At 39.3% G+C, this 22,616-nt stretch overlaps 1 protein-coding gene across 1 annotated transcript in view; it reads left to right on the top strand.

Moving 5' to 3' along the window:
- Nucleotides 1-22,616, top strand: part of ATP2B2 (ATPase plasma membrane Ca2+ transporting 2) — a 462,511-nt gene that overhangs the window by 429,992 nt on the left and 9,903 nt on the right. The window contains exon 21 of the mRNA XM_061618080.1: nt 12,030-12,212. Coding sequence (XP_061474064.1) covers nt 12,030-12,212 — 183 coding nt within the window. The remainder of the gene's footprint in view (nt 1-12,029; nt 12,213-22,616) is intronic.

Genomic DNA, 22,616 nt, shown 5'->3' on the forward strand with positions numbered 1-22,616 from the left:
CTGTGCTAGATACGTTAGGATTATGAACAGCATCTAAATGGAAATGTCCATTAGCACTAGTGTGGTTTACACAAACAAGGTGTAGCAATGAGGGAAGCATTTGCGTGTTTAGTTCAGGGATTTGCACTTGAAAGTCCTGGTCCCTTCTCATGCAGAGAGCATCTGGAACAAGCTTCTGTTTTGGAAACAAAGTAACATTGATTTCCAAAGTGAATTTGCGTATAAGGTACGTAATTGCTGTGGTTGGAGGATCTACATTTTGATCCCCTTTTTGGTTAAAAAGTTGTTTGCAATCAAAAATTTGTGGCGGGGTTGGGGGGATAATGTTCATTGATAGAAGGCTGTGCCTTGATGGATCTAAAGAAAACAATAAAATCAACATTTCAAACTCAATAGTACAAATTTTAAAATCCTGCCAGCGCCTTTTTTGCAGTGTGAAATTTTATCTGCAATGAATTTATCTAGCCACCAGAGGGTGTAATATTAAGCTTCAACAACAAGGTGACCTCAGCTTTGCCTGTCTAGAAAATAGGCAAATCATAAATTTTACAAACAAATGTAAAATAATTACCTAGGGGCTAGTACCTTTAGAAGAAGTTTTATATTCTTTATGAAAGAAAGAAACTTGAGGAAGTTTTGTTGTAAACTTCCAAATATTTTTCTTTTCTAGCATTAATATTGATGCCAAACAATCTTTTTTAAAAAAACTTTGTTGGTTCCTCTTTTTACATACCTTCTCCCTGTGGCTTAACATTTTGTCAAAAGGTTTCCTGTTTTTCTAACTATAACCTGGGTGCTTACTTTGGCTGTCCCTACACATCTACCACCATTTACAGGACTTCTTAATCACTGGCACTAAAGGTTAAGTAGCTGGTAAAAACAAAACTCCTAACAGTTACTGTGTAGATCTAGACCTGCTTACCCAAAAGTAAGTTCCCTTAAATTTAGCAGGGGCAGAGGGATTAGAGAGCAAAGGAACCCAAGAGGGAGGAAGATATTTTTACCTGTGTGAGACATATACCCAAAAGTTAATCAAGCAAAGTGGGAATAAAATAAAATAAAAAGAGAATGAAAAGGTATTATGAATCATTTCCCCTTTATAAGCCCAATATCATACACCCCTTCTCTAATATACTAAGAGTTTTAAGCCCCAATACTTCAGGATTGCCAAGTTCTTTAAAATGCACCCCAGCCTTTTAGCCTGCAAAAAGGGTACTTCAATCTGCAAATAGTTTATTAATCCTTTTTCTGTCACATATTATTTTTCCACAAGCTGTGCAATCACACACAATTCACCAACTCACAGTAAAGATCTCTCACGCAGGTTCAACATTTAAACAGTCCTTGGGTTCTATGACAAAATGTGGCAGAAACATGAAAATAAAGAACATCACAAACCCCAAATGTGGCTATTTCTTTAGTGTAAAAACCTTCTTGCCCCTTTCCTTCCTATCATTTTTCCCCTTTCCTTCCTAATCCCTTTCATTCAATACACATATTCTTGTTATAAAATGTCTAAGTTTAAGGCCCTCTGATGACCTAGTCCCCATGGTTAATACACGTCAGGGTTTTGTTTAAAAGAGTTAAAATCCTACTTCCATCATTAGACCCATCCAGCAATACCTGGATCGAGCCATTTAGGCTGAGCAATCCTTCCTGCTTTTGTGCTAATACACTTCTAACAGAACAAAGACAATTTCCTATCACACTTTTCACTAAATATCATTCAGATTAAGTATAAAAGCTCAGCATTTTGTATGTTTCTATCTTTCTCCCTATCAAAAAAAAAAGGGGGGGAGTATCTCTACCCAAAAGGCATAACATATTTCCTTAAAATTGCCTCCCTTTATGTACAGGCCGTTGGCGGAGATGTCCTAAATTTCAGGGTTTAAAGGGAATATTGTTGTCAGGGCCAGTCCCAGGCATGCTGGGGCCCTTGGGCACCAGCCTGCCCCAGGCCCTGGCACTCCCCTTCTGCAATTTGCGGCAGGATTGGTACTGCAGATCGCAGGGTGGGAGATCCCAAGCCACCCGCCATTTCCCCATTCTACTTACCTTTCTCTGTGCTGTTTTTTTGGTGGCTACAACCAAGATGGCAGCAGAGGCTTCATCCCCTTAGGGAAACCTCAGCCGCCATCTTGACTGATGGCATACCTGCGTGCACAGTGCGCGCAGCTGCAAAAAAACAGCAGAGAGAAATGTAGGTGAAGCGGAGGAGTGGCGGGTGGCTCTGAAGCTCCTGTCCTGCTATCCGTGGCAGCAATCCTGCCGTGGATTGTGGAAGGGGAGCACAGGGCCCCCACAGGGGCCCCTGCACCCCAGGGGCCCTCGGCCAGTGCTCTACCTGGCCACCCTTTAGAACTGGCCCTGAGTGTTGTGGCGAACAATTTAATAAACCATGCCCCTTTTATCTACAAGGAAATGGTTAGGATTTTACTAGGCAAAAACCCATCCCCCTTATTTATGGGCAGATAAGTAGAGATTTTGCTAAATGGCATAAAGTTTCAAAAGGAATTCTCTTGTTTATTTATTTTGCCCCTTTGCCCACTAGTGAGAATAAACAAACTAACTTTGCCAGGCTTTTATCTAAAGCAACAGCCAAAGCTTCAGGTCTAATATAAACAAAAGGAAAGCCAGTATCTTTCCCTTTGCTTAAAAGATATGCTTAATACTTTTGTGCTGAGTCAAGGAACCAAAATAAAAATAAAACCCTTCCCTTTTTCTGCAGTTCTTGACTTGAATGCAGACCACATTCATTTACTGAAATGAGCACAGAATTTACAACCAAACCTAGAACCACATCAAAAAGAAAGAAATTTTAAATTTAGGAGGGAAAAAAAAGACTCACAAATGGTGAGAGACAAGACGTATTCTAGGCAAATGTTATATATATAGTTTTCCAGACCAATTGCCCCTCTGGAAGAGGCACCAGGAAACAAAGAGACCAAAAAAACAAGCCAATTTAAGGTGCAAGGCCCATCACAAAACCCAGTTATCACTCCTGCTTCCTGGTCAGGTCCTTGTTCTGAGGCACTGTGACAACAGAAATGAAATTTCCACGATGTTTTGCGGAAGGGGAGGGAAAGAGCAAACACTGCTTCAGGAACAAAACTGGCTCTGAATGCACTTCTGGAGATCAAAACTGGATCTCAGTGCACTTCTGGAGATTAAAACTGGATCTCAATGCATTTCTGGAGATCAAAACTGGATCTCAGTGCACTTCTGGAGATCAAAACTGGATCTCTTTTTTTTTTTTACAATAATTTTTATTCAAATTTTCATAAAACAAACAAAACAAAATCATAAAACATTCAAAGACAAAAAACAAAACAAAACAAAAATGATTAAAAAAAAAATAAAATGTTGACTTCCCATTTGTCGCAGATCAGTTATAGGTCTACAATATATAACAATCCTGTCTCTTAAATTATATTATAAAATCACTTTCCTCCAGTAGTTATCTTAATTAATCATCAAATCTCATAAACATTACTTTATTCTTTCCACAAAAAGTCAAAGAGAGGTTTCAATTCTTTAAGAAATATATCTATCAATTTTTCTCCAAATAAACATGTCGATTAACCCATCTCGTTAATAATAATAATCTTATTGTCATAACCATAGTCCAAATAAACATATCGATTAATCCATCTCATCAAAATCTGTTAGGTCCAATAATTTCAATAGCCATTATTCCATTATCCATATTAATTCCATCTTCCATCTTCAATAGTCCTGTTAAGTCCAGTAATTTCAGTGTCCAATCTTCCATTATCAGTATTCCATAATAATCTTGCTGTCATAGCCATAGTCATATAATAAGAGTCTGATGGGAATTTCCTCTATCCCAAATATTTTCTTGCCATCGATTCTGAATAAGTTGCTGAAATATTGTTGTAAAGTCATATCTCTGTTCTTCTTTTTTACAAAATGCACTGGCTCATCTCTTGAGAGTTTTTCCATTGTCACATGGCTGCAGTTAATTCCATAGATTTTCTCTATATCAAGCTCCATCACGTCATTCCAGTCCAGAAAATTATCCAAGCCATTGATAACTTTATCTCTAATATCTTCATTAATTTCTTCAGAGATAACGTTAAATTCCAAACAGTAGATTTTATTTCTAATATCCATAAACTCCAGATCTTTTTCCAATTCCACATTTGTTCCAATCTCCAGGGCTTGTATCTTCCCTTTATTTTTTCTTTTCTCATCTCTGATCTCATTCTCCTCTCTCACAGGATCCCCTATTTCTTTAAGCTCCTGCGTCATTTTGCTCAGTTCAATTTTCAGCTCCTTACTGCCCTGTCGCAGGGTTTGTTTCGTTATCTCAATCTCATCCATTATTTTCTGAAACATAATTACTTCCAGATTCTCAGCCACTTTCTTGATTGCCATTTTTAAAACCACGAAAACAAAACAAAACAAAAATAAAGAAGAACCACTTCTTATTTCAGCAACAATTGGGTTAATATTCCAGGCTTGATGACATCACAGTATAAACAGAGCAGCCTGCCTTATCTCTCTATGTTCAAGAATACAAAACAAATTTAGTTCCCAGCATCGAAACAGTTAGTGGCGTCGTGAAGAAGCAGATTCGTCAAAATAAAATAGACCAAAAAGAGAATAGTCCCAGACAATATAATGTTCCTCGGAATAGAAATCCCTCTTCTGTTTATATCTTTAGAATGCACTTCCAGGACAGCTTTTTGCAATAGAAACAGAGATAAGCTGTTAATTTCGTGAATAACAGAGAAGAGTTATAGCTCACCCAGAAGTTCTTTAAAGCTGATTCATTTGACAAATCTCTTTTTGCTGCAACAATTTAAACCAAGTAAAAAAAATAATAGAAAGAAGGGTGCTTGCCTGTTAGTCCGTTTTCTCTTTGAAGAAAAGATAAACGTATTGCATTAATCAGATAGAGCTTGTTCGGAAGTCCGTCCGGCATTGCTGGCTGGACCTTTTCTCATAAATTGATGAAATCCAGTCCTCCCAACAAAAACAGGCTTTTGAGGTTGATCTCTATGTTTCTCCCTGCCCGGGAGAAATTTCATCAGTCAAAAGAAAAATGTTCTGACTGATTTATATCTGAATAAGCTTCTTCTGAGGCGGGAGCCCGTCTCAAAAGCAGGCACAAGCGAAGTCACCCTTCCTGGAAGTCCGGAGATCAAAACTGGATCTCAATGCACTTCTAGAGATTAAAACAGGATCTTATTCATCTCTAGAGATCCAAAACCCTGGATCTCCTAATGGGAATGGTTTTGCCCAAACAGTCTTACCCAAGTTTCTTAGTTCCTATGAATGCTTCATTCATGGACTAATCATTTCCAGGGGTGGAGGGGAAAAAAGAGGAGCAGTGTTTGTTCAAAGGAAGCCTTTTTACGTTTTGCATTCTAATTATTAACATTTGCCCAGAACCTTCTCCTCAAAACATTCAGTAAGAGATGAAAGCATAGAAACACATGCACACAAACACTTACTACACATTCAGAGTTAACAATATGGCACCCCAGGCCTCTGGGCCCTCTGTATGTTCAGAAAGACACATATTTGCATTTTTAAAGGTCCAAAAGGATCCCCGCTGCCCATGCATTCTCTCCCAGTTGTTAAAACCCGTGTACGTGTGAACCCCCCAGATGCATGTTATTGCAAGTGACCCAGCACATACTTAGAGCTAACAGGACCTTTTACTGGAGTTACAACTGCACGTTGTCCTTATATATACATAATCCACCCACAACCCAATAAGAAAGCACACAAAGATAAAATAAAGGTTAATTTTATTCAAAGGAGAAATAGGAAAATTAAAGTGTTCATTTACAGTGTATATTGCAAACATGGTCTAACTGAATACGTTCAGTTGATAGAACTATAGAGACTATGATAAACCCTGCATTACTCATATCCAAGACTGCATAGACATTCACCCAAGAGAAGGAAAAAGAGAGAGCTGTTGTTAGAGTAATACTTTTCCTGTAGAAATGTTGGGACTCAAAGTCAGGAATGAGATTCTATACCAAGCTCAGGAGTCAAGCTCCTGTCACAATGTAACCTAGACCGAGAGAGGAGAGATCTCATCCTTCCTTGGTCTGGTTGTCCTGTGCAGTGTTGCAATCGGAAGTGGGCAGGAATTCATGGAGGCCCAAAAGATGTGCTCTCACTCCAGAGAATCCTAATCCTAAATATCTTTCTTGCCCTTGTAGAGTTGCATGTAATTTTGGGAAGGAGGATGAGTGACACTGCCTATGTGACTAGTGGGGAACAAAGAACATCCTGGAATGTGCTTCGAAATGCAAGGGTTGGTTGCGTTAGGTGTGAGACGCATATATTAATTGTCCTGTTATTTACAAGATGCTCAGTGTAAGTCCTGTCATCATTGTCAGATGTAAAATGTAAATGTATTGCCTTCAAGTCGATTCTCACTTATGGTGACCCTATGAATAGGGTTTTCATGATGCTGAGAGGCAGTGACTGGCCCAAGGTCACCCAGTGAGTTTCATGGCTATGTGAGGATTCGAACCCTGGTCTCCCAGGTCATAGTCCAACACCTTAACCACTACACCACACTGGCTCTGTATGTAATGTAAAAAAACTTTTTCTTAAGAAACAGCTTTTTTTCCTATTGAAATTCTGATTCCAGTTTTCCTCTTCCTCATGCAACAATACTGAGAATCATTCCCCCCATTGACAAAACAATCTTTACTTTCAAAACCATTGTTGTCTATAAGTGCACACCCCCAGCCAAAGTGACTGTAGAGCTGGACTAGGGCCAGTAATAGACAGCCGCAAAAACTTATTAGAGTAATTACAGTAATATGACTAGAAAGGAGAACTTACACAAAGTATATTGTTGTGCGCGTCCCCCAATCTCCGAGCAGTGAGATTTCGGGGGTCCCTGCGCTCATCCAGGTTTGGTTTCCTTTGGGAAGAAGGTCAACGGAGACTGCGGTGTCTTTATGAAATATTATTTATTTATGTACACACATTCCAATCTGAGCTCAAGGATGGAGGGGTTCAATACATCAGCAGTCTAATAACCAGCTTTTCCAGTATTATATTTGCAGGGGCATCCTATAGCCATGATGCAGAGAGCCAGCCTCTCTGCCTGCCTGCAGCCCCAGCAATTCTCTAGACACACTAAAAACACAAAACTTTCCTGGGCTCCAGGAGGGGGGGAAGGAAGCTCTCCTGAAGAGTTTCAATGACAAAAGGATCTCCCTGGCCCATTCACTGTTGCTAGGCAACTGATCGGCCTATTATCTTACCTGGCCAATCTATTTGGTTAACAAAAGACTCATTTGACCAGCAGAGAGTGTTGATGTGTAAACTCAGTGACAGTGCGGTTCAATGGTCAACAGAGAGTTCCTCATTCCAAGGCACAGGATTCCAAATCAGAGGCTGGAAAGGTGACCCACAGGAATCATCCATCCCAACCCCCATGCTCATAATACTATAAAGGGGCTGTGCCCATGCGTTAGCTCATTTAGACTGGAAAGAGCTATACTGTATCTGGCCAAATGCCTGTTTAGTCCAGCTTCCTGTTTCCCACAGTGACCAACCAGATACCTGAGGGCAGGACATTAGGGTTTGGTCACACAAGGTCAGGAATGGCATCTGTCCCATGCCCCAATGTCTAGGAGCTTCCCTTCGATATGCCTTATGGGTTAGCACAGGGATTGCACGGTTTCCTGGAGCCTTAAGAGATCAGCTTTTTGGAGCATGACCAGCTCTATCTCACCTGTGATTTTGTTTGTTTATTCATTTGTCATTGATGCTATAAATAGACATCTTGGTGGTCTGATGATCAATTTTGTTGTTGTTGTTATGTGCCTCCAAGTTGACTACGACTTATGGCGACCCTATGAATCAGTGACCTCCAAGAGCATCTGTCGTGAACCACCCTGTTCAGATCTTATAAGTTCAGGTCTGTGGCTTCCTTTATGGAATCAATCCATCTCTTGTTTGGCCTTCCTCTTTTTCTATTCCCTCTGTTTTTCCCAGCATTGTTGTCTTTTCTAGTGAATCATGTCTTCTCATGATGTGTCCAAAGTATGATAACCTCAGTTTCATCATTTTAGCTTCTAGTGATAGTTCTGGTTTAATGTGTTCTAACACCCAATTATTTGTCTTCTTTGCAGTCTATGGTCTCTGCAAGCTCTCTTCCAACACCACATTTCAAATGAGTTGATTTTTCTCTTGTCCACTTGTTTCACTGTCCAACTTTCACATCCATACATAGAGATCAGGAATACCATGGTCTGAATGATCCTGACTTTGGTGTTCAGTGATACATCTTTGCATTGGAGGATATTTTCTAGTTCTCTCCTAGGTACCCTCTCCAGTCCTACCCTTCTTCTATTTTTTTGGGTATTGTCTCCATTTTGGTTAATGACTGTGCCAAGGTATTGATTATCCTTGACAAGTTCAATGTCCTCATTGTCAACTTTAAAGTTACATAAATCTTCTATTGTCATTACTTTAGTCTTCTGGACATTCAGCTGTAGTCCTGCTTTTGTGCTTTCCTCTTTAACTTTCATCAGCATTCGTTTCAAATCATTACTGGTTTCTGCTAAGAGTATGGTATTGTGTCTGCATATCTTAAATTATTGATATTTCTCCCTCCAATTATCACATCTTCATCTTTGTTCAATCCTGCTTTCTGTATATGTTCTGTGTATAGATTAAACAAATAGGGTGATAAAATTCACCCCTGTCTCATACCCTTTCTGATTGGGAACCAGTCAGTTTCTCCATATTCAGTCCTTACAGTAGCGTCTTGTCCAAAGTATAGGTTGCGCATCAGGACAGTTCCTCTCTTTAGGCACCTTATACGCTTGAATCAACATATATCTTATTCTGAGTGCAGGGAGAACATCTGTTGTGGTTGTTTGGTATGCTATGGAAGTAATTCTGGTGACCTAGCTACCTTTGTACCATGTGGTACTTTGTGCATATTTGAACCATTAAAAAAAAAGTTTTGCTTTGGTAACACAGAAATTGTTTCTTGGAGGAAGTCTTGGAGGAGAGTGTCCAATTGAGCTTCTGTCTACCTGAACCATGCTGTGACTTTCTTTCCATTAGTGTCAGAGTGGAAAAGCACTTAAACTGGCATTAACACACAAACTGTTTCACTTGCACCGTCTCTCAGTTCTCATTTGTTTATGCTGTTCAACTCATAACCTTCACATGCCTTGGTGATATAATTGCCTGTGCTACAGGCAAGCATCATATATCCAGTTAAAGGAACATATTTTGTGAAAATGAACATATGCAGTGAAATGTTTAGTATAGCTGAAGTGATCCAGATAGGTATTAGAAAAGTGTTTCAAAGGAGATTTTACAATTACATTAAATAACAACCAAATTATAAAATTAACAATATAGTGATTTTATTTTATTTATTTATTTTATTTAATTTATATACCGCCCTAAGCCAAAAAGGCTCTCTGGGCGGTGTACATAAGAGATAAAACAAGCACAATATATAAATACAATAAGTGATCCAGATTGCATGTCACGGTAAGCCATGATTAATGGTTTACCATGATTGTACCTAAATGGTCTGAACTAGGCATCATGGCTTGTTTCATTCCTAAAAAAACAGGATCTGTAGCAAGATTTGTTCTTGACTTACTGATTGTGGTCTGTTGGAGTGAAACAAACCATGATCCCTGGTTCAAATGTAGGGTGAAGCCAGGGATTGTTGTTTGTTTCCTCTGCATGCTAGCAGGGAGGACTGAAAGACTCCTCTTAGGTGTGAGCAGTGTAAACCATTAACCATGGTTTGCTGTGATGTGTGATCTGGGGTAGTGTTTTTCAAGTGTTCAGAGAGTCTTACAACAATATGAAAAGGCTAAAAGCATAATTATCTGTATATTGTAGATGGGCTGATACTGAGGGTGGCTTGCCTAATTTTTCTTAATAAGTTCACATATGAAATGAGTATATGGTTTGATGGTACTAGTGATGGGAAGTACATTTGACTTAGAATAATAACTAGATAACGTATCTGGATTCCTTTTAAGGGGATCACTTCTGTAGTATACAGTTTGTAGGAGCCAGCATTTTGTATCGTTATCTCCAAACATTCAGTCATGGATTTGCTTGTGAGAATTATCCTGTGACTGAAATTATTGTGTGACTGGAAAATGCAATGTGTGAATTATATCAGTATGGAGCAGAAAACGACAGTCCAAGCTAAGACTGTGCTAAGTAAGACTGTGTTTCTAAAGCCTATACTAAAATTCAGAGCTTGGAAAAGTTACTTTTTTGAACTACAACTCCCATCAGCCCAATCCAGTGGCCATGCTGGCTGGGGCTGATGGGAGTTGTAGTTCAAAAAAATAACTTTTCCAAGCTGTGCTAAAATTCAAGATTTAAAAAAATGGAAAAAAATTGTATCATTTAAGTGAAATTTTAAAACATGGAATCGATTTGAACGATTTTGGGGATTTTGTAGATAATAATGTACAATCAAACAATGTTCCAATCCCTGCAAGTATACAAAAAGCTAAAAAGATAGTTAGCACTATTGCAATCAGTAGTGCTGAAGCTGAAAGAGGTTTCAGTTTAATGAATATAATTTGTACGAGGGTGAGAAATAGTTTAACAGTAGATCATATATCAGATTTAATGACAATAAATTTATTGAGAAAAGAGTTAGCGGATTGGGATGCAACTCCATTTGTCAAATCATGGTTGAATTGCAACAATAGGTTGGCTACGGATACGCAAGTTAGGCAAAACTCAAGAAAAGCATTCTGTGAGAATCCATTGGGCGTATGGAATTTACAATAAAGAGTATTGTATATTTTATTATTATTTGTAAATTGTGTGCTACACATCCTTTATATCAGTAAAATTTATAATAAACTTTGTACGTATATATATGCATACATTTTTTTTCTGGAGAGCCGGTTGTTAAACATTTACCAGCACACCACTGGTTGGAACTAACGTTCTACAGAACAGTCTGTTTCCAGTCCATGTCAGTTTTGCAAGTGTTCATTCTTAAGTCTGTTCCATCCTGCTTTATATTCACCTGCAATTTTTTATTTTAAAAGTCCACGGAAATTTCTCACAACATATGCATTTCTAAACACACTTTCTCTCTAAATAATCATTTTGGGATCCTTTTTTAGTAGAGAACTACATGACAAAATTCAGAAAAATGCAAAACCCTAAAGATAACTTCAGCATGTGTTTTTAAATTGTTTTTTTTAAAAAAATGTGTTTTTAAATTGTTTTTGTCTTTTAAAATTTGTATATTTGTTTTTAATGTTTTTAATTGCTGTAAACCGCCCAGAGAGCTTTGGCTATGGGGCGGTATATAAATGTAATAAATAAATAAATAAAACCCTAAAGATAGCTACATTCCGATCTGCACATTGGTTTGGAAAGTGAAGATCAGGTTATTTTATATTGGAACTGGCTATGAATGAATTCTTTAAATATCTCTAATTGGAACATGGGAGATAGAGGCAGGCAGGCAGGCAGGCACAGTTTTTGATTATAGAACAAATCAATTTGTAGGCTCTATAATTTTTAATTCAAAATCAGATATTCACCTACTGTGGTTGGTTGACAAATTATTTTCTTGGATTCATTAAGCTATACTACTTTTCCGCTCAGATGAATGGAGTAGCAAAAGGGGGATTGTGTGAAATGTGTTAGAGGGATGTTTTCTACCCCCTGGAGTCATGTTTGACCCATGTTGAAGGCCCACTGAAGCTAAGAGCTGTGACAGGAATGACCTTGTATCCTTAAACATTTTTTTTAACTTGAAATCTAGATTTCAGTACATGTTTAGAAGATTCTGATTTCTAATACTTGGTAGATAGTTTCAGCAGTCTTTACACACAGAATGGGTCATCTATAAAAGGTTTTGAGGCTGATGTGAATTCCTTGACAAATTATAGCATATATTTCTATTGCCCTTAATTAAACTTGTACTTTGCTTAGTATAATACAAATCGGTTTTTCATGTTTTCTCTACAAACAGTGTCATAATTCTAAAATTTATTTTCAAGGTCATTGCAACCATCCCAACAAGTAGGCTAAAATTTTTAAAAGAAGCAGGTGGACTCACGTTAAAAGAAGAAGTGCCTGAAGAGGAGATGAATGAAGATGTAGAAGAAATTGACCACGCAGAGAGAGAACTTCGGCGTGGACAAATCCTCTGGTTCCGAGGACTTAATAGAATCCAAACTCAGGTATGTTGTGCTAAAGCAGTGAGGATGTATCTGGTAGCAGATTTCCTCCAGGAACTAGCTTTACATTTAGACAAAAATTATAATATTGCCTTAGGCCATACTGCAAATCCCTGTATGGATTGGATATGAGCAGCACCTGTTCCTTATACTTCCATGAGAGAGAATGCTCTACTCCCTCAAACCACTGTATATGTGGAGAATTTCACAATAATGTTGTGACTAGGGACGTCCTTACTTGTGTGAACCTCCACAAAGCTTCTGTGTATTCACCAGTGTCACAGCTGGAGAGAGAGTAGAAAGTATAAAGCAGAGAAAGAATGTTTCTTTAACCTACGTCTCATAAATGTAAACTGGTAAAATCTGAAATAAATATATACAAACATAATATAAACATTATACTTAGATCTATGACTTTTCATTGCACCTGGAACCTACCGTGATATCATACATTATTGTTTCCCAGCAGTTTTGCTAAAATCTGTTTTGCATGAAATATTTTTTTTCAAATAATGTATCCTTTGTTTTGGTTTTTTAAAAAACTGCATTTCTGCACCATCAGAAATTGATATTTGAAAAAAATGTCTGCAATCAACTTGAGATGGGATTAACCTTGCTCTTTATCTTGTCAGCAAAACCTTGAAAGTTAGAAGCTAGAAAAAGTTTTCCATATGTAGTTGTGTAACTGCATTTATTTTAAGTAATGGAAGATGAGTATCCATATGACTCCAGGATTCTAATTTTTCCACTTGTTAAAAATATTTAATTGTTGCATAAGCAATGTATGCAAGTTAGGAAAACAAAAGGATGGAAGCAAATTTATTAAAATTTGCAACAAAATCTATTTACTAAACAAAATGTTCACAAAATCTATTTACTAAACAAAATGTAAATGTTTGTTTAAAACATGTGGGTTTCTTTTTCTGCTCTCAATAGAGATGTTTGTCATTGCAGTAAAGTGTAAAGTTTGTGCTAAAAATAGTTTCTGGAAGGATTATTTTAGTCAGAACTTTGAAAAGATTGGCTCCTGGTAACGCAATGGAGAGGGTGGAAAAAATGAAAATCCTGTGTTGTAAGGTCAAAGCACTTTGGAGGTCAAATTAACCCATCTTGGAAGGGTTGTTTTTTTTAACAATTGGTTTTAAAAAGCAAAGAGGCTACATTAAAGTAAATGCTGGTTAATTTTCTAAAGCAAAATAAGGTGTTTTCAGGGGGAAAACTGTAATGACCCAGCACAAGATAATTTTTTATGATCCCTTTTGATTTTGTAAAGTTTGGTGCCCATTATCGAAATAAAATAAAAAATGAAAATTGGAGAAGGAAGGGATTGGGTGGATGGGGGTAGGCCATAGCGTTAGATAAATTTACATTGTTCACTGAGTAAGTAATTAAATGAAGATATGCTAACTTGGATTAGAATGGTGATTTAGGAGCACTCTCCAAGAGAGAAGGTTATTTAATTATGTGTCCAAGTGGGGGCTATTATAAGCCCTGAGTTATTATCTAAATGTGAATTATTTTCTTCCTGGTGGCTGTAGGAGGAGTGTTGTCTGTTGACATTTCTGTCAGGATGTCTTTCTGGTTGTGGTGAGTGTAAACAATAAAGAGCAAATTGCACTCTCAGTTCCTCTTGTAGATTGAGAAATATCCTTTAGTTCTATATACCTTTCTCTTCATGATCCATGGAAAATTCATGTTCTTGTTTACTATTTAAACCAAAATAAACAATAATTGTTTTCTTGCTAACCAAACCTCTTCAGTTCCCTTTCTGCTTAGATGTAGATGTATTGTGATAGGAGTTGTTGGTACATTCCCTAACGGTAGGCATCTGTGATTGCCCCACTTCCTTCCCTTTTGTGTCCATTTGTTGTGTGTTTGTTTGACATCAGCAAGTAAGCAATTCAGAAAGAGTTTTCCAAGCAGTTTCAATATATCCATCAGAGAGTTCCCATGGTGTTTGGGAAGATTAGATTAGTAGTAGTAGCAGCAGCAGCAGTAGTGAATCTGTACACCTCCACTGCATTTTGCTGTAAGTCAAACAAAGGCTTTACATGAGAAGATTAGGATGTCAAGCCTCCTTGTGAATGGAGGTTTTATAGAAATCCTCCAATGCATTACTCACTTCTGGAAATATGGAGAGGATGGTACAGCAAATTTCTTCACAAATGTGTATATCTAGCTTGTTCCCCCGCCTATTTCTCCTTTATGGGAGAAATTGGGGCTGGAGGAGGTAAATCTCCAATCCTCTGGACCTACAACAAGATGGGATCTCAGTTCTCTCCCTGTTCTGTATATTCTTACAAGGGAGAGGAGGAAGGGCTCCTGCATGTCAAAGATCAGGCTCCTCGCTCCTCTCCTCCTGTCTTCCTCTATGGGAATTCTCTTGATATATACCATTGCAGTACATTCCCAGGAAACCATCTTAAACCCATACCCACTCCTCCCACCGCACCTTCTTTGTATAGGAGATAAACACAGAAGTAAATTAGAGCTAAAGTATGTGGCAGATATTGCACTTGGCTTTGTTTGTTGTTCATAGAGGGTGCTTTCACACTGCACTTTATTCCGTTATTCTGATGATTTATTTCCTGTTAATTTGTGCATAAAATTTGAGCTTTCACACGACATAACGGGTAGCTCCGGAATTCTGGTGGAATGTAGTGGAAGTTTAGCTCTAATTTCCGCAATAAATGATACCAGAAAAATTCCGATAGCAGGCTGGGAACCTGGAAGATTGCGGGAGTTTTGCGCTAGCTGCCACTGCTCACATGACAGCCATCCCATCATGCAGTGTGTTCCCGCCCTTCCCAACAGCCCTCCTAGCATGCAGCCTTCGCGCGCTGCTGCGCTGCCACTGCCGTGCCTCCCAGCCGCTCCTGAGAGAGCAGCCTGTGTGCTGCTGCTGCTTGTGCTCAACCAGAGCCTCTGCTGCTGTGCTGCCGCGCCTCTCAGCTGATCGTGATCACGATCGCGCCTCTTTCAACCCCCCCACGCACCGAAAGAACAGGCCTCAAACCAAAGGTAGGTGAATACCTGCTCATGCAGTGTCGCGTGAGGCCGAATGAAGGGGGAGGAGAAAAACTCTTGCACAAAATGCCGGTATAACAGGTACTGCAGTGTGAAAGGGATTTTTGAAATCCGGAATGAAGCGCTACCTTTTTAATCCATTAAACTAGCGCTATTAGCCCCAAGTGTGAATGCAGCCAAAGTCATAGAATCATAGAATAGTAGAGTTGGAAAGGGCCTATAAGGCCATAGAGTCCAACCCTCTGCTCAATGCAGGAATCCAGATCAAGCATTCCAGACAGATGGCTGTCCAGATGCCTCTTGAATGCCTCCAGTATCAGAGGGCCCAATACCTCTCTAGGTAATTGGTTCCATTGGTGTATGGCTGTAACAGTTAGGAGGTTTTTCCTGATGTCCAGTCGAAATCTGGCTTCCTGCAACTTGAGCCCATTATTCCGTGTCCTGCACTCTGGGCCGATCGAGAAGAGATCCTGGCCCTCCTCTGTGTGACAGCCTTTCATGCACTTGAAGAGTGCTATCATATCTCCCCTCAGTCTTCTCTTCTCCAGGCTAAACATGCCCAGTTCTTTCAGTCTCTCCTCATAGGGCTTTGTTTCCAGTCCCCTGATCATCCTTGTTGCCCTCCTCTGAACCTGTTCCAGTTTGTCTGCATCCTTCTTGAAGTGCAGAGACCAGAACTGGACGCAGTATTCAAGATGTGGCCTAACCAGTGCTGAATAGAGGGGAACTAGTACTTCACGCGATTTGGAAACTATACTTCTGTTAATGCAGCCTAATATAGCATTTGCCTTTTTTGAAGCCACATCACACTGTCAGCTTGTGATCAACGACAATTCCAGGATCCTTCTCACATGTCGTATTGCTGAGCCAAGTATCCCCCATCTTATAACTGTGCATTTGGTTTCTTTTTCCTAAGTGTAGAACTTTACATTTATTCCTGTTGATTCATTCTGTTGTTTTCAGCCCAATGCTCCAGCCTACCAAGGTCCCTTTGAATTTTGTTTCTGTCTTCCACGGTATTAGCTGTGCCCCTCAATTTTGTATCATCTGCAGATTTGATAAGCATGCTCTGTACCTCCTCATCCAAGTCATTAATAAAATATTGAAGAGCACTGGGCCCAGGACCAAGCCCTGCGGTACCCCACTCGTTACTTCCACCCAGTTTGAGAAGGAACCATTGATAAGCACTCTTTGAGTATGATTCTGGATCCAACTGTGGATCCACCTGATAGTTGTTCCATTCAGCCCACATTTAGTTAGCTTGCTAATCAGAATATCATGTGGCACTTTGTCAAAAGCTTTGCTGAAGTCGAGATATATTATGTCCACAGCATTCCCACAGTCTACAAGGAAAGTTACCCATCAAAAAATGAGATAAGATTAGTTTGGCAGGATTTGTTCTTCATAAATCCATGTTGGCTCCTAGTAATCACTGCATTGTTTTCAAAGTGCTTACAGATTGACTGCTTAATACTCTGCTCCAGAGTTTTTCCAGGGATTGATATTAGACTGACTGGTCTGTAGTTCCCCTGTTCCTCCTTTCTGCCCTTTTTGAAGATAGGGACAACATTAGCTCTCCTCCAGTCATCGAGCACTTCACCGGTCCTCCATGATTTCGCAAAAATAATAGAGAGCGGTTCTGAGAGTTCTTCAGCCAGTTCCTTCAATACTCTAGGATGCATTTTATCGGGCCCTGCAGATTTGAACTCTTTCAAAGTGATTAGGTATTCCTTGACCATTTGTCTATCAATCTCAAGCTCCAATCCTGCCCCTTCTACTTCATGTTTCTGGGGAGGGTCATAGACTTTTTTGAGAGAAGACTGAGCCAAAGTAGGAATTGAGGACTTCTGCCTTTTCTTTGTCATCTGTTATCATTTTGCCATCCTCACTGAGTAGCTGTGCCACCATTTCTTTTCTCTGTCTTTTACTATGGACATACCTGAAGAAAGCTTTTTTGTTGCTTTTAGCATCCCTCGCTAACAGCTCATTCTCAGCTACCTTCCTGACGCCATCCCTGCAGTTCCATGATACCTGCCTGTACTCTTCCTTTGTGGCCTGGCCTTCTTTCCACTTCCTGTATGTATCCTTTTTTGTTTTCAGGTCATCTCTAAGCTTTTTGTGAAGCCACATTGGCTTCTTCTGCTGTTTCCCCCCTTTTTTCCTTGTTGGAATTGCTTGCGATTGCGCTTTTAGAATTTCCTTTTTTAGAAACTCCCATCCATCTTGGACTCCTTTTCTCATTAGGGTGGCTTGCCATGGAACAGTACTTACAATTGTTCTGAGTTTATAAAAATCAGCTTTCCTGAAGTCCAGGGTGTGCGTATGGCTACTCTCAGCTTTTGCTTTTGTTAAAATCAAGAATTCAAGTATGGTGCGGTCACTTTCCCCCAGAGTTCCCGTAACTGCCACTTCATCCACCAAATCATCTCTATTGGTTAGAATCAAGTCCAGGATAGCTGATCCTCTGTATGCTTCCTCCACTTTCTGTAGGAGAAAGTTATCTCCAACACAAGTCAGAAATTTCTTGGAGGGGCCGTGTTTGGCAGAATTTGTCTCCCAACAGATATTGGGATAATTGAAATCTCCCAATTGATAATTGAAGTTCAAGTCCACATTTGAACTTTTCATGTCATCTGTTTAAACTTTGTAAACAGAGGCTTCTGTGATCTTCCAATTTGAATAAAATTACGGATAGCTGAGATACCTGGTTCAGATGTAATGAGAAAGCATGGTTTCCAGCAATATGCCTCTGGTTGTGTGCTTTTCCCATGTATCTCTTCATATCAAACTCAGAGAACTGTGGTTTGTTTAAACTATAGCTAGTGAGAGCAAGCCTGGGTCAGAAACCATGGTTTGATCCTGGCTTGTTCTTACAAACCATAGTTTCTTAAATTTGGATAGAACTGTTTTTAGTTTAAAAGCAAAAGTTAAACCTTTCAGTGTCTTCCTTTGGCGCACAAAAAGAAGTGGAGCAGGAGTATGTAAACCCAAGGTTCATGTAACATAATTTCATGTTACATCTTCATATAATGGGAATCCATGGTTTCATATTGCATCTGAACCGAGCTTGTGTACTGCATTTGTCTCTAGATGTAATTTAAGGAACAAACGTCTAAATATAATATGAGTAGTTACCTGTTTGTATAATTCGGGGTGGAGAACCTTTTTCAGCCCAAAGGCCACATTTCCTTGTGAGCAGCCTTCCAAAGGCCACCTGCCAGTGGTGGATGGGGCCAAAGAGAAAAGTGGGTAGAGAAACCAATGTAAACTTTACCTCTGCAAAGTAGGCTGGTTTTCTACATACACATGTCACTTTCTAGTCAAGCAAGGGACATTATCAGAGTTCATGGATACATTCCAAACTTATTTGAAGTATAAAACAGGGCAGTGAGGGGAGTGGTCTGGGGAAAGGGGGTGGCCTGTAGAGAGTTATGAGGACCCGATAGAGAGGCCTGGAGGGCTGTATTTGCCTCCCGGGTCTCAGGTTCCCCATCCAATAATTGTTTATTGCATTAAAGAAAAGATTCATAGAGAAAACTGTATAATAAACAGACAAATATAAGTTCTAAGAATGCTCAACATTTAATTGTGTATTTATGGTGACAAACTTGCATTTCTGTGAATATTTACCCTCTTTGTAAAAGGAGGGTTTCTCATAGTTCCTGAAAATAATAGACACCTTGGTTCCAGTTCTACCTCTGAAGACTTCATCAATGGCCAGTTTGGTTATTCTAAAGAAGCAATGACAGAAGAAGCATCAGTCAGACCCTTTCTTATCTCACTATTTCTGGGTCTTCTGTATAGGGAAGAAATTGCATGTTTTGCATCCACATAAGGAACATGACTGGAAAGAACGAGTAGTTTTATGGCACAAAGTAGGGAACAGGAGGGAAACAATGTCAGTTATTTGATTTTCTTTCCTATTTTCAGAATAATGAATTACCACTTTTGACATCAGGTAGTCTTGAATGGCATTTTAAGAATTCAATGCAATAGTTGAAGCGGAAAAATTGAGATATTTTTCTTTTGGGGAGATGCAAGGACTTTTGTTCCTTAAGAATAATAAATGCTGATCTGCTCTCATCTGTTCACCTTTTCTTGTATCGACTTTTTAGCTTTTCTTGTATTGATATGCTTTAGGTTTTAGTCTTAGTACAGACCTCTTTTATAATATAACTGAAGAACATGTAGAATTGATTGTTTGGTTTTTCACAATGGCACATGCATAGTAGTCTCTTAACTGAGACTCTCAAAAGCATGTAGAATTGTCTCTATTGGAGAGTACTTCAGGATCTGCATTAGAATATTTCAAGCCACAATTTATATTTAATTCTAATAGGGTTAATTTATACAGGTAAGTAAGCATTCCTTAATATTAAAAATGCAATTTATTTCAGTCAAATTTGATTCCCAGTTGATGCTTTTCACTAATTTATGACCCTTTGGCAAATTTGCCATATACTGCATTTTGAGACATTGCGGTCTGTTAGACAGTGAAGAATCAAAGTCATAGTTAGTTTATTTATATACTGCATTTCCACAAATGCATTTGTGCTCAAAGCAGTTCACAGAAAATAGTCTAAATAACATAACAGTACAAGCACTATAATGCATAAAAAAGCATAATAAAAGGGACCATTGGTCTTATCTGAAAGGTGCTTCTAAGGGGGCACTAGGACCCCACCAAGTGGGATTGTGTTCCTCCAGTTGGTTGAGGCAGGAAAACATCACTTCACAGGAAGTTCTCAGTCACCCATCCCTTGGAGTGTCAGTTTACATTTTGGTCAAGTGTAGAAGAAAACCAAATGCATATCATTCACAAACACCCAGCACAAAACAGACACCAACATAAACGTATTAATGCACGAGGCTACTCTCTGGACAGTCTTTTATGTTTAAATAACTTAAATAACAAAACATCAGTCTTGGTGGGTGGGCCTTGGTGGTGTCCTAATACCCATTCTGAAACATTCTGAAAAGTGCCTGATGAACTGCATCCTAGAGTACTGGCTGAAGAAGTCTTGGAAACACTGTCTATTATTTTTGCAAAATCGTGGAGGATGGATGAAGTGCCAGATGACTGCAGGGGGGCTAATCTTGTCCCTATCTTCAAATATGGCAAAAAGGAGGAAACTGGGAACTACAGACCAGTCAACCTGACATCGATCCCTGGGAAAATTCTGGAGCAGATTATAAAGTCAGTCTGTAAGCACCTTGAAAACAATGCAAGGATTACTAGAAACCAACATGGATTTATGAAGAACAAATCCTGCCAGACTAATTTTATCTCATTTTTTGATTGCTAACCTTCCTGGTAGACTGTAGGAATGCTGTGGGCATAATATATCTTGACTTCAGCAAAGCTTTTGACAAAGTGCCCCATGATATTCTGATTAGCAAATTAGCTGAATCTGGGCTGGATGGAACAGCTATCAGGTGGATCCACAGTTGGCTCCAGAATCGTAGTCAAAGAGTGCTTATCAATGGTTCCTTTTCAAACTAGGGGAGGCGAGTGGGGTACCACAGGGATTGGTCCTGGATCCAGTTCTCTTCAACATTTTTATTAATGACTTGGATGAGAAGGTGCAGGAAATGCTTATCAAATTTGTGTATGATACAAAATTGGAAAGGATAGCTAATACCATGGAAGACAGAAACAAAATTCAAAGGACCTTGATAGGCTGAAGCATTGGGCTGAAAATAAAAGAATGAAATTTAACAGTGATAAGTGCAAAGTTCTACACCTAGGAAAAAGAAACCAAATGCACAGTTATAAAATGGGAGATACGTGGTTCAGCAATACTACATGCAAGAAGGATCTTGGGATTGTTGATCACAAGCTGAATTTGAGCTAACAGTGTGATGTGGCTGCAAAAAAGGCAAATGCTATTTTAGACTGCATTAACAGAAGTATAGTTTCCAAATCATGTGACGTATTGGTTCCCCTCTGTTTGGCACTGGTTAGGCCTCATCTTGAGTACTGCATCCAATTCTGGACACCACACTTTAAGAAGGATGCAGACAAACTGGAACAGGTTCAGAGTTGGGCAACAAGGATGATCGGGACTAGAAACAAATCCCTATGAGGAGAGACTGAACGAACTGGGCATGTTTAGCCTGGAGAAGAGAAGACTGAGGGGAGATATGATAGCACTCTTCAAGTACTTAAAAGGTTACCACACAGAGGAGGACCAGGATCTCTTCTCGATCGTCCCAGAGTGCAGGACATGGAGTAATGGGCTCAAGTTACAGGAAGCCAGATTTCAACTGAACATCAGGAAAAATGTCCTAACTGTTAGAGTGGTATGAGAATGGAACCAATTCCCTAGGGAGGTGGTGGGCTCTCCAATGCTGGAGGCTTTCAAGAGGCATCTGGACAGGCACCTGTCAGGTATGCTTTAATTTGGATTCCTGTGATGTGCAGGGGGTTGGACTCGATGGCCTTATAGGCCCCTTCCAACTCTGTGATTCTGCCCACTGCCATCGTGGGGCCAGTCAGGCTATGGACAGTCTCTTTGCCTGCCACTACTATCATGGGGCCTTTCAGGCTATGCTGTATCTTCACACAGTCACACAGAAGACTCACATGCACTAACAAATACTGTTGTCTAACTGAGAGTAATGGTCAGAAGAACAGAACGTGTTTGCTTTTATGATAATTTTATTGTGTATGGTTTGTTTTTATGTACACTGCTTAGAAGTGAGAATGATTGAGTGGTAAATAACCTTTTAAATAAATAAAATAGATAAAATGCTAATATAGGTCTGCTTCAAGTGAGGCAGGAAAATGAACTGACACTCCAAGGAAGGAATGACTGAGAGCTTCCTGTGAAGTGACAATGTTTTCCTGCCTCAAGCAACTGGAGGAATACAATCCTACTTGGTGGTGTCCACTAAAGGAGATACAAGATAACACCTCAAAATGTATCAGTAGGTCAATTAACTATGTTCAATACTTCCACATCCCAAGGTAGCCCAAAAGCTGATGGCATTAATACTGCTTGGGCACATAGATTCCTGAACACTGGACATCCATATTAAAGATTCAGACCTTGTCAATAAATAATCATGCTTCTCAGGGTTCTCAGAAGGTGTCACTGCAGCACTCAAGATGCAGGGATACATAACACAGGGGAGCCTCTAGTGACACCATCCTGTGTATGTATGTATGTATGTTTGTAAGTAAAACTTTCATATTTCACTTTTCATCTCATCTGGGTCTCAAAGGAACTTACAAAGAATAAACACATATAATATACAAAACTTAAAACATAAACATAATGGTGTGAGGCCAGTATGGTTTTGGATTTGGTTATTCATCCACCTGCCCCACAGTAAATAAATATGGGGCTGAATTCACATATATCTATGCATACCATA

This window comes from Rhineura floridana, chromosome 3, assembly GCF_030035675.1.
Source record: "Rhineura floridana isolate rRhiFlo1 chromosome 3, rRhiFlo1.hap2, whole genome shotgun sequence".
Taxonomy (NCBI): Eukaryota; Metazoa; Chordata; class Lepidosauria; order Squamata; family Rhineuridae; genus Rhineura; species Rhineura floridana.